At 63.3% G+C, this 15,232-nt stretch overlaps 2 protein-coding genes across 14 annotated transcripts in view; one reads left to right on the top strand and one right to left on the bottom strand.

Moving 5' to 3' along the window:
- TMEM94 (transmembrane protein 94) overlaps positions 1-1,270 on the top strand; it is a 32,817-nt gene extending 31,547 nt beyond the window's left edge. For all 9 annotated transcript variants that reach the window (XM_080681912.1, XM_080681913.1, XM_080681909.1 and 6 more), the window contains one exon: positions 135-1,270. In XM_080681912.1, coding sequence (XP_080538038.1) covers positions 135-207 — 73 coding nt within the window. In that variant the 3' untranslated portion in view covers positions 208-1,270. The remainder of the gene's footprint in view (positions 1-134) is intronic.
- CASKIN2 (CASK interacting protein 2) lies at positions 1,108-14,684 on the bottom strand. Of its 5 annotated transcripts, none has more exons than XM_080681914.1 (20): positions 14,548-14,684; positions 12,899-13,436; positions 9,089-9,140; positions 8,480-8,577; positions 7,958-8,103; positions 7,758-7,853; positions 7,542-7,672; positions 7,260-7,368; positions 6,829-6,937; positions 6,530-6,624; positions 5,579-5,840; positions 5,350-5,471; positions 5,193-5,262; positions 4,997-5,088; positions 4,701-4,811; positions 4,526-4,627; positions 4,274-4,412; positions 2,644-4,119; positions 2,334-2,556; positions 1,108-1,968 (listed from the first exon to the last, which is right to left on the bottom strand). In XM_080681914.1, exons 2-20 carry the CDS (start codon positions 12,990-12,992, stop codon positions 1,878-1,880), a joined length of 3,618 nt encoding a protein of 1,205 aa, XP_080538040.1. In that variant the 5' UTR covers positions 12,993-13,436; positions 14,548-14,684; the 3' UTR covers positions 1,108-1,877. The 5 variants fall into 5 exon arrangements, with proteins under 5 accessions (XP_080538040.1, XP_080538042.1, XP_080538041.1 ...); XM_080681916.1 differs by having other exon boundaries at positions 5,202-5,262; XM_080681915.1 differs by having other exon boundaries at positions 5,350-5,468.
- Between the last annotated feature and the right edge of the window lie 548 nt (positions 14,685-15,232).

Below are 15,232 nucleotides of genomic sequence, written 5' to 3'. Positions count from 1 at the left end.
GGGCACGTTCCCTAAGCCTGTCACCCCCTGGGCAGCATTCCCTTGCCTCCTGGCTACCCATCCCTGCCTCCTTCTGTAGCCTGCCCTGACCCCTGATTTAATCTCCTCCCCCCACCCCCACCCCCACCCCGCAGGGTCCGGGTCCGCTACCAGAAGCGACAGAAGCTGCAATTTGAAACCAAGCTGGGCATGAACTCTCCCTTCTGAGCCACTGGCCACGGTGGTCACAGTGGCCCTGGTCCCGAGGCCAATACCAGACCCGTTTCTGAGTCCGGGGAGTTGGTACCATGAATGTTTCAGGGTTTGCTCTTGTGCCCCATGGCACAGGAGGCCCAGATCCCCGTGCCAGACCCAGCTGTCGTCTTGACCTCCAGGGCTACTGTGGAGCAGCGAATGAGCCAAGGCCGTGTCAGGACAGCCCTGGCCTCACCAGGGGCATTCCTGAATGTATGACCTCATGTGCTTAGCAAAGGGGCTCTCAGCCCACTCTTCCTGTGGGCTGTCCCTCTTCAGGGTCCACTAAGCCAGTGCCCTGTGCTCTGGGGTCCCTGGGCAGGGCTGTGAACGTGGGGCCAGGGCCTCAACCTTTTTTGAAGGAACACTGGCAGCAGCTGTGGGGGGTCCAGTCAACTCTCAAGGTCGCCGTGAAGGCCAGGGTGAGGGTGCATCCTCCCTGCGCCCTCCATCCTGTCTTGCTGGGGCAGGGACCTGGATGTGGCCAAGCACCTCCCCTCCTCCCTCTGTAGGGGAGCCTCACAGGGACCTGAAGGTGAAGGGCCCCCCTCACCCTGGAACCTCTCCTGAGCCTGCCTCGAGCTGGCCACCAGTCAGTCTCGGGGACACGGCCCAGGGCTCCTTCCAGCCCCTGCATAGTTCTCCTGGGAGAATGTTTTTACTGGTGTGTATTTTTTACTGGAAATGAGCCTTTTAGGAACGAATGTAGACTGGTTTGTATTAAAACTTATAAATTGTGTAAGAAAAACCTGTGGCTGGTCCATGAGGCAGCCACTAAGGGGAGGAGAGGGCTCGAGCCTTCCTCCTTCCACAGCGACAGAGCCCAGGGCTCCGGCTGAGGTCCGCAGCACAGACCCAAACACACACAGGCGATCACGTGGAATGACACTTTCATTGGCATTAGTTGGGGTAAGAGGTTAATTTACAGAGCCGGGGCCCGGCCAACCGGGTCAGGCTGGGCAGTGGGCACTCTTGCTGTGGCCGGAAGCCCCTCCCCACTGCGTCTTCTCAGGCAGTTATAGAATAAATTCCATTTAAAATATATGCATTTCTCTCTGCTTAAAAAATAACATTTACAGTTGAAAAAGTTTGGACTTCGGGGGTCTATTAATCCCGCTGCCCCCACCCCGCCAGCTTTGCCTCACTGCGGGCAGACGGGGGAGGAACCGGTGTCTGGCCTGGGCACTGCCACCTCCAGCAAGCTGGCCCCTGATGGCTTATTTACATGTCCTATGTACACCTGTGGGGACCCGGCCCGACGCACCGCTCCTCCAGCCTCTGCACCCGGACAGCACAGCAGGTGGCAAGAGGACCTTGGCACAGGAACTTGAGACACTTGCGGGGGGGTGGGGGAGGGGGCAGAGAAGCTCTGCCACCACCTTTCTCCCTGGGTGGAAGCTCTTACCAAGGTCCCTGACCAAGGGGTAAGGCTCTTTGCTCAGGTTATACACTGGGAGGGGTTTCGCTGAGATATCAGGTTCTGACAAGCTCCCTTGCCCCCCCCCCCCGCCCCCCCAGCGGGCTGCTCCCCTGGAACTGCAGTGCTGACAGCTACTGGCTCGGAGCAGCAGGAAGGACCCTGCTGGGGCGGCAGGAACGTCTGTGTTGGGGCAAAGGCAATGGACGCTGCAGGTGGGTCTAGCTCAGTCCAGCATGGCATCCAGCTGGTCAGCCAGGGCGTCAAACATGGTGCTGATGTCATCCAGAATGTGCTTGGTGGAGGTGCTGGGGGCGCTGCAGGGGGGAGCACTGGGTCAGATCGGCCAGCCCTGGGCAAGGGCTGTTGCTGAGCGCCTGGCTGGTGCCAAGTGCTTTCCAAGAAGGAGTAGCTGTCCCTTCCGTACACGCGTGCACTGGGGCTCAAATGACTTGTCCAAGCTCACGTGCCTCTAAGTGGCAGCAGCCAGCTTCCCTGCAGGTCAGACCTAGGTGACTCCCAAGACCTGGGCTCCTCCCATTCCAACAGGGGGTCCCCAGACAGAGGATCTGCCTGTGAGGTCCCTGCCCCCCAACAACCCCAGGACCCCCGGAAAGAGGATATGGGAGGAAACTTTCCCTATGCTGCCACCTTCTCCCCCTCCCTGCCCAGCAGCCCTCACCCCTCTCGCTCCTCAGCGCCAATGCTCTTCTCTGCGGCCCGCAGTGCGGCTGCGAGGGACGAGCTGGTCCGTTCCAGTCTCTGCTGGGCCTGGCCCGAGCCCACAGGCCCCGTGCTCTCTGGACGTGGAGGCGGCACAGGGCGGGGGCCAAGTCGGGGAGCCAGCTTAGGGCCAGAAAATGCCAGCTGGGTGCAGGCCACAGACACAGGCTTGGGAGCTGTTCCTGCAGAGACAGGTTGGCTTGTGACTCAGCTGGGCTGGACACAACCCCTGCCAACAGTGCCAGGTCCCCGCAGGCCCTGCCTCATACCTGCTCCGGGCACCTTGATGAGGGCAGCGGGCGGAGCTGGGGGCTCTGGTTCCCCACGCTGCCGGTTGCCCGCTGAGTTCTCCAGAGCTGGCCCAGGGCAGGGGGGCTTGGAGGGCTGGGTTGGAGGGCTGGGAGGAAGAGGGGCCGGAGCTCCTTGAGTTGGAAGGCTGCTAGGGTCTGGCTGAGGGCTGGGAGAAGCCACAGGGGACTCGCTGGGGGTCGGGGAGGGCATGGGGACAGAGGAGCTGGGCGCGGCGGTGGCCACTCCGAAGGCCAGAAGTGCCGTCTGCAGCGGCTCTCTCTCCCGGCACTTGGGCCTCCGCTTAACAGTGTCTGACTCCGTGAGGTTGAAGTCGAGGCCGGTGGGCACTGGCATCTCGCGGGAGGGGGGACCGGCCGGCTTGGGCCGCTGTTTGATAGTCAGGTTCCCCTCCTCCGCAAACGGGAGCCCCTCCCCTGAACTGCCCCGGGATGGCGGTGTCCCCTCGGGCCCCGGATCCTCCTCTTCCTCCGTGTCTGATGCGGGGCCCGCTGGGGCAGGTGGGCCCGGGGGCTCTGATGGGCCAGTTGGTTCACTCAGTGTTCGCCTTCGGGGCCCCGGGGCCCCCTCTTTGGGCCCTAGGCTTCCATCTAGTGGAGGTGGCTCCGGGGTGGGGCCAGAGACAGAACTGAGGCGCTTTGGAGGAGGTGGTGGGGGGCCTTTGCGTCGGGCCCGAAGGGCAAAGGACTGGCTACGGGGAGCTCCTCGAGCTGGGGTCTGGCTAGGGCTGGTCCGGGCTAGGGCACTGCGTCCTGGTCGCCGGGTGAGGGTGGCGTAACTGCCCAAGGCACTGCCCACCGGCCCTTCGGCCTCCCCCTCGGCTTCCCCCTCGGCCGGGCCCGGGCGGCTCAGGCTGTGGGACCGGCGTTTGGGCCGAGGAGGGTCTGGAGGAGCAGCAGGGGGGCCAGCCAAGTACGAGAAGGCTCGGGGTGCACCCGGAGGTGGCCCTGGGGCTGGGCTGGAGGGTGAGCCTTGAGGGTACATAAAAACATAAGCAGGAGGCCCTTGGCTAGGAAGTGGGGAACAAAGCTTAGGGGGCCGCTCTGTGCCCTCCGGAAGGTTCCTTTCCTGTGGGGTGCTGGGGTCTCCACTACTGGGCTGAGGGGCAGGCTGTTCCTGTGAGTGGCCAGACCCTCGTGAGCGAGCTCCAATGCTCTCCTGGCTTGGGGAGCGGGCAGGGGGCAGGGGCAGTGGCTCAGGGCCACCCCCCCCAGCCATGGCCGCCTGTAGCTCTGGGCTCAGCTCGCTGCCCTGAAAGGTGAGAAGGCGTGGGCCAGCCGCAGCAGGTCCGTCCCCATTCTCCAGCCCCTCGATGGCCATCAGCTCTGGGCCCCTGGCCAGTCGGCGGCCGCCCTCGCCTGGGGCCTCCCCGTGCAGCAGGCCCCGCCGAAGCTCGGCCAGACGCTTCACGCCCAGCATGAGCTTCTTCTGATGACCTGAGAGGGGTGGATACGGGTGGCAGGGTTAGCGGGGCTGCAAAGGGTCACCCCAGTTCCCCTCGAACCCCGTTCTCTCTCATGGGCCTGGACCCTGACAACCCTTGGCGGCAGTGGGAGCCAGGCCAGAGGCCCCGGGGCAGCCGGGGCTCACCAAGCTTGTTGACGCCGATCTCCTGCAGCTCCTCCCAGGTGAGGTCGGCCACCAGCCCCATGGAGTCGTAGCCGCTGCTCAGCAGCTTCTTGTGGTACTGCGGCAGCCCCAGCGCGCACAGCCACTCCAGCAGGTCCGCCTGCACGAGTCCCAGCGCCGGTCGGAACAGGCTCCCCCGCCAGCCCCGGCCCCAAGCCAGGAGGCGCCACGGCCACAGCGGAGGGTGGGAGCTCGTGCCGGCCGCCCACTCACCGGGATGTAGTTGGGCAGCCACTCGGTGATGCTCAGCTGGGCGATCTCCGAGGCGATCTTCTTCCTATGCCCAGGCTTGGTCACCCCGATGGCTGTCAGGTCCTGCCCCAGAGTGGTGCCATGAGCCCCTGCTCTGCCTGCTGGACCCTCCCCGCCCTCCCACAGGGACACCCACCTCAGGCGTCATGCGGCTGATGGTTGGCACGTCGTAGCCGGCCTGCAGGAAGTGGGCGGTGTAGCCCTCCAGCTGGAACTCACTGAGCCAGTTATAAATGGCCTGGGCATCCTGAGGTCGGGACAGGGCTGACATTAACGAGCCGAGTGTGCTGAGCAGGGGCCGGGGCCGGGGCCGGGGCCGGGGCCCAGCCAGCCGCCCCTAGAGGCCTGGCCTGAGAAGGGACCTAAGTCCATACTGAGGCCCATGCAACCCCCACCCTGGGCCTGCAGCCCCCTGCCCAGTGGAGGCCACACCTTCCCCTCCAGCAGCTGCTCCGGCCTCACGTCCTGGGTGAAGAGCTGCTCCCCAGAGTGACAGTTGGCCAGAGGGCGGTGGCTCAGGCTGCCTTTAAGGAGGGACAGAAATGGAATCAGGGGCGGCAGGATGAAGGGGTGCCAAGCCCTCAGCACCTCACCTGCAGCTCTCCCAGCCCATACAGGTCCCATGTACCTTTCCTACCTGCCAGGGATGGGGGGTGCAGTCCTGGCAGCCCCGGGTCCTCTCCGGCAGAGGGAAGCGGCTGCACACGGGGAAGGAGCGACTCAGCATTCGGGGAAGTGGCAGCAGGAGGGGGAGCCCTGCCCCCTCAACACCCGCTCCCTCGTACCTGGGCGTTCTCAATCAGGAGCCCAGTGCCATGGCCGTTGGTGCCCTCGGAACTCTGCCCGCTGCCAGCACTGCGGATACTGCCCACACTGCCCTCACTGCCCACGCTATTCCTGTCACCTGCTGGAAAGGCAGGAGCAAAGGGGTTAGAGTCCCAGCTGGCCCTGCCAACAGCTGACTGGCAGTCAGACGCCCACCCTGGTGCCAGGCTGCCCTCCAGGAGGATGTACCTGGGCTGTCTGGGCTGAGGCCCACCCGAGGGAGCTGGCCATAGGTGAGAGGGTGCAGGGAGTCGTCAGCAGGGGGCTGCGGTGTCCGAGAAAAGTTCGGGCGCAGGGGTGCGGGTGCAGAGGGGAGGCGGGGCGCAAGGATGCCCACCCGCTTGCTGACCACCTCGACAATGCCAGGGGGGAAGTAGCCCACACGGTCCGTGCCCCTCTGGCTCTCATGGATGTGGCCCTTCCAGCGGCCATCAGGATGCTGCTCAAGCACCTGTGGCAAATGGGGGGCGGGGAGGCAATGGTTACTTCCTGTATCAAGCCAGGGCAGGCGACCAGCCCTGTAGCTGCGGTCCCCTACCCCCAAGAAGTTGGTCTCTGATGCACAGGTCAGCCCACGGTTCTGCCCCTGCCGTCAGCATCCAGCCCAGTCCCCCGGGTGCCTCTAGAACAGTGGTCGGCAAACCGCGGCTCGCGAGCCACATGCGGCTCTTTGGCCCCTGGAGTGTGGCTCTTCCACAAAATACCACGTGCGGGCACGCACCTACAGTGCGATTGAAGGAGTCCCTTAATTAATAACAATGTACCTTCCTATATAGTTTAAGTTTAAAAAATTTGGCTCTCAAAAGAAATTTCAATCGTTGTCCTGTGGATATTCGGCTCTGTGGACTAATGAGTTTGCCGACCACTGCTCTAGAACATACAGACGAGTCCTGGCATCAGCCCGGGTTGAAATCCCAGCTCCACTGCTTGCTAGCTATGTGGCCTGGGGCGGTCCCATCCGTTTCTCTAAGCCTCTCTACAAAGGGGAAGGTGACAGCACCTGCCTCCCCTGGGCCGGAAAGAAACCAACGATACAGTTCCTATCAGACCTCAGCACGGAGCCTAACCACGGGAGGTCCCCATCAAGTAAGTGACAGTGACACTTGTATTTGCAAAGGAATGCCTGCACCGGCTCCTCACCGTAATGACGTCCCCGGCCCGGACATTGAGGGCAGTGGGATCGTGGAGGTTCCAAAAGTCCTTGAGCGCTCGAACCTTCAGGATCCCCGAGGCCTCTAAGAGAAGGGGGAGGACAGGTGTCATCCCGGTCCTTAGGACGTCTTCCTGCCCCTGCTGTCCCCTCAGGCCCCTCCCGGGTCCCTGCCTCCTCCTCCCCACAGCATTCCCCGATGCCCCAGCCCAGGAGTGTGACTCCACTCCTGCTTCCTGGTACCCACTGGATGGAGGCCCCCTGGGCTGGGTCTCCCACACACACGCACCCCGCAGCAGCTGCTTGATCTCCCGGCTGGCCTGGGAGGTGGTGAACTGATTCACGATGTCCAGTGCCGTCTGGTTATACGTGTTCCGAATGTTCACGTCCACCCCGCCCTGGGGACACAGCGCGGAGTGAGCGTGCACTGAGCAACTCGCTTGTCATTCCCCACAATCCTCACGACTGCCAGGAGATGGGTGCTAGTTTCATATTTGACAGATGAGGAAATGGAAGCTCAGTGGGAGGGTCAAGGACGAGCTCAAGGTCGCTCGGGAAGAGGCAGAAGTGGGGCTTGAAGCAGGCCCATCTGCTCTCCAGCCACTTGGCCACCACCACGTTGGTGGGGGACACCCCTCAGAGCCTCCACAGCCGGCCTCAGACCCGCCATCTGGTGGGGCTCCGTGGGCACCTGCGGGCTGACCAGGCGCCCACACCCACCTCCAGGAGCAGCCGCACCACCTCGGTCTTGCCGTACAGCGCGGCCTCGTGCAGCGCCGTGCCCGTTTTGGTCTGGCGGTTGATCTCAATCCCAGCTCTCAGCAGCTGCCTGTGGAGGCAGGGGAGTCACAGGGTTGGCGGGGGGGGGGGGGGGGGGGGCAGGAGAGGAAGCCAACTGCTGGGGGCAAGGGTGAAGAGGTCAGCAGGGCAGGACACTGAGAGGACACTGCTGGCTCCCCAGGGAGGGGATGAGGAAATGAAGGTGGGGGGAGCGATGGGTACCTGATGACCTCTCTGTGGCCGTTCTTGGCAGCCAAGTGCAAGGGCGTGGTGTAGTTGGGATCACACGGGTCCTTGGCCTCGCCCTCCAGCAGGGCCACACATAAGTGGCTGTTGAGTAGCAGCTGGGCCACCTGCAGTCATCAGCACCCAAGTAGAGCCTCCTCTTGAGACCCCCCAGACGCCCAGAACCAGCCCCCCAAGGGCTGCAGGCCTCACCCTGAGCCGCCCAAACTCGCAGGCCAGGTCCAGGGGCGTCTTCTTGGCCTTGTTGACCAGGCACGGGTTGGACTGATGCTGGAGGAGCATTTCTGACTGGGGGCAAAGGGGAAGCCGAGTGAGGGGTCTGATCTGGCCAGCCCCTCCCCCCTGCCCCAGCACCCCTGCGGGCGGGCGGGCGGGCGGGCGGGCTCACGTACCACTTCGTAGTGGCCATACTGGGCAGCCAGGTGCAGCGGGATCTGCCCGTCCAGAGACGCGGCGTTGACCGCCGCAGAGGCCCGCAGCAGCAGCCTCACGGGCTCCAGCCGGCCCTGCCAGGCGGCATAGTGCAGCGGGCGCATGCCTGCGGGAGGGAAGGGGCTTCTGAGGGGGGCCTGGTCGGTGTGGGGTCAGGGGAGGGAACCGAGCAGGGTCTGGAGCCACGCCAGCGGGAAGGGAGACAGGCCCGATGCAAGCGATGCTGGCTGCACCTGGGCTTGGTCAGCAAGAGGTCCGCCATACCCTGCCCACCACGGTGACGTCCTGACAATGACCTGATCGCAGCCCCCACCCCTGGATCCTGGGTCGTCAGTACCACCCACTACCCCACACGGGATGGAGACTGAAGAGTGAAGCATTGCAAGCCCAGAGAAACGTGCCAACATCTATTAGCGTTGCTACGCTGTAGCAGAAGCAAGCTCCGACGGCAGGGTCGGGTAGGGGGCTCCTGGGGGTCTCACCATTGCTGTCCTTGATGTCCACAGTGGCCTGAGCCTCCAGCAGCAAGGCAATGAGCTCCAGGCTGCCCCCCAAGGCGGCATGGTGCAGAGCAGAGAATCTAGCGTGGTGGGACACATGGTGGGGGTGTCAGGGAGTAGCCCCTACCCCCCAAATCCTTGTCTTCCACCCCAGACCCATCCTGGGGGCTAGCAGGGCTGGGTTACTTGCCCACTGTGGGACCCCCCCTGCCGTGGGAGCGCAGAGCAGCCGGGCAGCGGCATGAAAGGGCTCAGTGTCTGGGCTGAGAGGACTGTTTGTCTGGCCTGCCCCCCCAGCCGGCCCAGGGGAGGGGGCCGTGGGAGCAGGAGCCTGAGGGCTCCTATCCTCTAGGGAGAAAAGGGGGCCTGGCAGGAATCTGACCCAAGGAGGCCCCTCAGAGAGGCACCAGGGCCCCTCCCCTCTCTCAGGGGCAGGACCCCTCCTTCCCATCCTATACAGGCAGGCCCAGCGCTTTCAGCAAACACACTTCAAGGGCCAAGTCTGAGAGGGGAAGGGGCTGTAGGCCCCAGGTCTTTCCCACTCGTCCCTCCCCCACGGCACAGCTCCCAGGAGGTGCGGGGCTCACTCACCCATCAGCGTCCTGGTAGTTAACGTTGAGTCTCTTCGTGGAGCCAAGGAGCTCTGGGGGTCAGAGCGGGAGGCATCAGGACACCCTCAAATGATCGCCCGTAGCCACACCCTAACCCACTGCTCCCTCTCACCCACCTCCCAAATCCAGCTGACCTCTCGGTGTGCAGGAAAGCACCTGCCCCATGGCCCCTTAGCGTCCTGTACCTCTGGCTCCCCACCAGGGCCCACTGGCCCGTCAGCTCCAGGGCATGGAGTGCAGCGAGGAAGCTGCTGCAGCGGTGGCCTAGCTTTCCTGGGCCCCCAGCCCAGCTCGTTTATAGCGCCAAGGGGGCGGGGAGGGGGGCACTGGCATGCCATGCCCTCAATAGACAGGCCCACGAGCACATGGTTAGCATTCCTGCCTGAACGGGCCAAGGAACGAGTCTCATTGTCCCGCTGGGATAAGGGGGCTGGGGAGGACAGGAGAGGGGAACCAGAGGCGGGAGAGTGGAAGGGCAGATGCCAGGGCCACAGTGCCCAGCCCTACCACATCCCTGAGTGGAGCACGTCGAGCAGGTGGCGCCAGACAGACCTACACCATGCCCCGGCTCTGCCGTGTACTCAGCTGTCTGATCTCGGACAAGTCACAGAATCTCTCGGGCTCAGTGTCCTCATCTACAGAATGGGCTGATCACAAAACCTGCCCACAAGGGCTGAGTACCCTTGTCAGCATGCAACAGGGGAGCTATCCCCACTTAGCACTCCCTACACATCAGCCATTATCAACAAGATGCTGTCCTTCAGCAAAAGCTGGGACAGTCCCCGTCCTGGTCCCAGGCAGGAGACTCTGCTGGGTGGTGGCAAGAGGAGGCATGGGCAGGATGCTGCTTCACCCCCTCAGGGACAGGACTCAGGCAGGTGTGCTCCACCCCTGAGCCGGGGTACAGGAGGGGGTGGTCCTTGGTAAGTGCTGGGGGGCAGAGGGGAGTGCCTGTCACAGGCGGCCCTGCCTTCTGCTGGAACACACCCCTGCGGGGAAGGAGAAGGCCTGGCTCAACCCGGGCAGGCGGGGTGCCAAGCATGCTGGTCCAGGCCTGCCCCCAGGCCCTGGAGGGCCCCTGAATACCCCAGCAAGACAGGGCCCCCTTCCAACAGGGAGGGACCAACCCCGAAATGACGAGCGTGGGACGGGGAGGGAGGGGACAGCTACACGGAGGGCTGAGCTGAATTATGCTCCTGCCGAAAAGGCAAATAACTGAACCAAGGAGGGACTCAGCGGTGAGGAGGGAGGGGCCCCCGAGAACAAGCACCGGCCGCCCAGTCTTCCTCTGGCCCCGTGGAAGTCCGTGTCCCACAGAACCAGCCAGGGTCTTGGAAAGCAAGGGCTCTGGAGGCAGGCAGCGCCTGGCTCAGCTCCTTCCTGGCGGAGGTACCTTTCTGAGCCTCAGGGAAGTTGACACAGAAGATCCCTCCACCTGCGCCCGCTGGACAGCCAGGGACGGGGCAGCGTGGCAGCCTCTCCGGGGAGTGACAAGACAATGTGACAGGAGAGACAGGAACAGGGGCCGGGCCGGGCCAGGCTGGGTGGCTCTGTTCTCTCCAGAACAATGGCCGGAAAGGCGGTGGGGGAGAGGCTCACAGTGACTGGGCTGGGGACCTTGGTGGGAGGGCGGAGGGTCCTGGTTCTGGCGCGGCTCCAGGCACTTCCCCTTCAGCACAACCTTCTTTCCCGGCCTGGCTGAGGGTGGAAGGGTCACTCCTGATTTAGGCTGGGGCAGAGGATGTGAGCTCAGCGGGCCACCCCCAGCCCACTCCATTTCCTCTGGCCAGAGGAGACAGCGCCGAAGAGGGAGTGGGGGAAGGAGGGAGTGAGCGCGTCCAGAGCAATCCAAGGTAATTCTGATTAGCAGCCAAGTGTGGGAGCACAGGCAGAGGGCACGGCTGGCCTCTGCTCTGCCGCACAATGGCTGTGTGACCTTGGGCTCTCCGGGGGTCAGTTTCCTTATCTGTAAGTGGGTGTAGAGGCAGGGAGTCAAGGGGACCACAAGAGTTCATGAACTGTAGGGTCTGCACAATGTCACCTGCTGATTTCCTTTTTTTTTTTTTTTTTTTTTTAACCGGCTTTCCCATCTTCTCAGAGGTCTGGGAAGGGAGGCACAGTGCCAGGGCCTCATGAGGTGTCCGTCCCAGGACCCTGTCACGCTGCCTGCGCCCGCTCTGTGCTCACGTCCCTTTGGGGGCTCGGGGAAGGGACTGCTTCCCCGACAGACATCTCCCCCTGAGCACAGGGAACCTTCCTGGAGCCCAGGAGCCCAGCTGTGAGGTTCCCACCAGCCGCCAGACCCCACCCACCTGTCCTCCTTTGGACCTCACTTTGAGGCCCCAGGGCGATGAGGCCAACAGCAGCTCAACCAAGGCCCTACTGGGCAGGTTGCCAAAAACAACACAGAGGCGAGGGGAGAAGGGTGAGTGGCTCCCACTCTTGGGGCTCCAGGGACCTCTTTAGCACCTTCTCCCCATCGTGCTCACCCTGCACCCACTTCCCCAGGGCACAGAGACACCCCCACAGTTTCATCTCCCTATACCTTGTGTCTCCTGGCCTGGCGGGAGCCTTAAAATCCTTCCTTCTAGCACCCACGCTAGCAGGTGTGGGAGGGGATAATTAGATGTTTTCATTAGCCAAAGTGGATCTTGGGGCTAGAGGCCCAGCACTCTGGGGGGACCCTCTCTCCTCCAGCCCCAGTGTGGTGGCAGCAGCCACCTCCTGCCCCCGCTGGTACAGGCGCTCCAGGGGACAAGTGTAACGTCCTCCTGGGAAGGCCCGGAGAGCTCGCCCTGAGGCCCAGAGGTCTAATCTCCTTGGGGTCTCACAGCAGAGGTTCCCAGGAGATGGGGCTCAGGTGTGGCCACCCATGCACGAAGCCCCCACAACCCTGTCAAGACTAGTGACCCCAGGCTATGGAGAAACCTCCAGCAGATTAGCTTGGGCCACGTGCCACCAGGGGACACAGGCAGGTAAGTCGGGGGAAAGGGGCTTTAGTAAGTGGTGTCGGCCTTTGTTTTAGGTAGAACTCTCTGTTTCGAGCTATTTTATGGGTATGCCCATTAAACTAAGACGTAAATGCAGAGATGAGCTGGTTGAAGCGGGGTGGGTGGGGGTGGAGCGCTGTCTGTCAGTCTTTCCCAGCCCATTATCGGAAACCCCATGGTCCCAGAGAACAATCTGAAAAACCACCTGCTGGAAGAAACCCCCACGAGGGCAGGAATTCCGGTTTGTTTCATTCACGGCCGGCTGAGACCCAGCGTTTTAGAGCGCAGCCTGGCTGGCACACAATAGGCGCTCCAAAATCATTTGAATGAGCCCTGGCTGCTGGTTTGGCTCAGAGGTTCGGTTCCTGGTCAAGGACACGTTCCCCAGCAGGGGCGAGTGGGGAGGCAACCAATCGATGTGTCTCTCATGTAGATGTTTTCTCTCTCCCCCTCCTCCCTCCCTTCCACTCTCTCTAGAAAGCAATGGAAAAAATATCGGGTGAGGAATTAAAAAAATAATGCTAATTTGAATGAATGCACGTCAACCTTTTACTTTACAGGTGAGGAAACTGAGCCCCAAAGAGGTTAAGTTATTTGCCTAAGACACACAGCAAGGGGGACCCAACTTCCTCTCTGGCTCTCACACACAGAGGCACTCCCTGTATAGAACAAGACAGTTCTCCACCGCCCCACCTCAGGCCCCTGTGACACCCCCGGCCCCCGCTCTTCCCTCCTCTCTCTCTCAACCAGAGCACTCAGAGGAGGATCTCAGCTGGACAGTCACTCCATCAAGTACTCACTTGTCTTTGCAGCCTTGACTTTAGCCACCAGCTTCTGCACACCAGTCACATCTCCGTTCTTGACGGCAAGGATCAGGTCCTGTTCACGACCCATCCTGGTCCCCGGGCTGGGCTCTGGGCTCAGAAGTCCAGGGGAGCGGCCCGAAAACTGGTCTGAGCCAAGGCGTCAGGGTGCCATGCCTTGGCTCTCTGGAGGGCCAGGCGTCCCGGGGAGCGTGTCTGGTCTCAGGCAGTGGGTTTCTTGTCAGGCACTGACAGGTATTCCAACAAGGTGCTTCGTGAGCTGCCGCCACAAGCAGGAAAGCCGATCTCCGAGGGGGCGGAGGCTGCTCGGAAATCTGGACAGATATCAGCTTGCAGCTTCCGACAGCCCGGGATGGGCTGGGACTGGGCGCGCCAATCTTCCCAGCGTGGCTCAGGAGCACCAGTGCCCACCCAGAAAGCCGCCAGCATTCCCTCGGGCCGTGGGCAGCAGTGGTGGACGGGTCTCGGGGGTCTGGAAAAGGTGCGGTGCTTTTGCTGAGGGCTAGGCCCGAGCCTGCAAGAGTCCCAGAAGCAGGGCTCTGAGGAAGAGCAGTTCAGGGCCTCCAGGGAGCCCCCCAACTACGCTGGCTGTCCGAGGAGCCAGCAGCCACTCAAAGCGGGAAGGGAGCTGCTATGCATGAGAGGAATATCTGGAGGGGGGAGAGGTGGCATTCTGCGAGGGGGGCTGAGTCACTGAGGCCCCAGGGCACCCGGCAGCATCTCAACCTGGGCAGGCTGGGCAGCAGCCTGTTCTCCACAGCCCCAGGGGCTGACACCCACGGACAGCTGCGTGCCAGGAGGTGGGGCCTGGGAGGGTCAGGCACAGGCAGACAGGAGGGTCACTCCCTGTCGAAGGTGCCAGCCCCCGGACTCTTCCCTCCCTGGGCTTTACTATAATAGCTGGAGGCCCTCGCTGCAGGGCTCTTTATGAATTCAGAGTGGAGTGGGGAGCGTATGGCCCCCCATTTCTGGCGGGGAGATTTCAGAGCACCTGTTGCTGACCTATCCTCACGCCTTGTGCGGGTTGGAGAAGCAGCTGGGCAAAGAACAGAGACCAGAGCTGGGGCACTGCTGGCAAAAGGGACTGCCTTGGCCCCCCAAGCCTGACCCTGAGGCCCAGAGCCCCAACTTCACTGCAGAAAAGCTTACGTCAGTTCCTCACTGGCCACGAATTTGCTGCCCGAGTCCTGCGGCGTGACACCGGCATGATATCCGGGCAGGCCTGTGGCTCTGGCTGGGAACCCCTCACTCCCAAAACGTCCCAAGCCCCATCCAGATGGCACTCCCTCTGATGGCACTCCCTCTGATGGCCCGCGGCCGACATGGGGGGAGGGCGCCCCTGGCAGTGCCTGGGGTCGGGCAGGCTCCCCCGCCCCCCGGAATGCCCGCCCAGCGCCGCGCAAACCCCCAACCCCAACCCAGCCCAGGCCGACCTGGGAACAAAGCGGCGGGAGGGACGGATTGGGACCAGCGCTGGAGCGATTGATGCGGGAGGACGGAATAAGGAGGCGCGAAGGAGGACGGAAGGAGCAAAGAGACGGAGGCGCCCGCTGATCCCGCAGGAAAAGTTAGTTTGTGCCCGCCCTCAAGGGTACTGCCCCCCAGCTCGGGCCACGCAGTCTCACCTTTCCCGGCCGCCCCGCCGGGGGTCCGGTTGGCCCCGCGCGGTCCCTGGCACTCCGGACGGTGGCTCCCACTGCCCCCCTGAGCCCCTTTCTCCTCCTCCTTTTCCAAGGCCGGCTCGGCGCCTCCCGCAGGAAATCCCGCCCCTCCCCCCTCCCTCCCGCCGGATCGGGAGCGGAGGGACCGGCCCGGCCGCGTAATCGGGCTGTCAGTCAGCGCCTGCGGCCCCGCCCCTACCCGCGCCAGGCCCCACCCCCATCTCTCTTCTGCGGAGCGGAGAATCTGGCGGGTCAGCGCATGCGCCCAGGTGCAGCGGTGGTGGTTCGGGGGGAGAGCTCGTGTCCCTGAGTTCCAGTTGCGGAGCCGGGGCGACCTGGGGCTCGAGTTTAGGCCGAAAGGTGTGTGACTGGGTGGGACAGAGGACGTGATGTGGAGTCTGGAAACCGGGGACTCCACTTGGGGAGCCCCCCTTGGGAAGCCCCCCTTGCTCTTCGCCCCTCGCTCTTCCCGGGACTCCCGCAGTGACCTCAACCCGCGTTCAGAGTCGTCGATGCACTGGCTGATCGGAGCAATGGTGCCACCTAGCGGACGGTATTGGAGCGGCCCACGGTGGCGGCAGGGTGGACCCCAGCCTCGAGGAGGTGCTAATGACAGACTGGGGTGGCGCTTCAGCACCATCACGGGCCG

This window comes from Plecotus auritus (assembly GCF_963455305.1).
Source record: "Plecotus auritus genome assembly, chromosome: 7".
Taxonomy (NCBI): domain Eukaryota; kingdom Metazoa; phylum Chordata; class Mammalia; order Chiroptera; family Vespertilionidae; genus Plecotus; species Plecotus auritus.
Note: the sequence above shows the minus strand (reverse complement) of the source record. Positions and strands in the feature narration are given on the sequence as shown.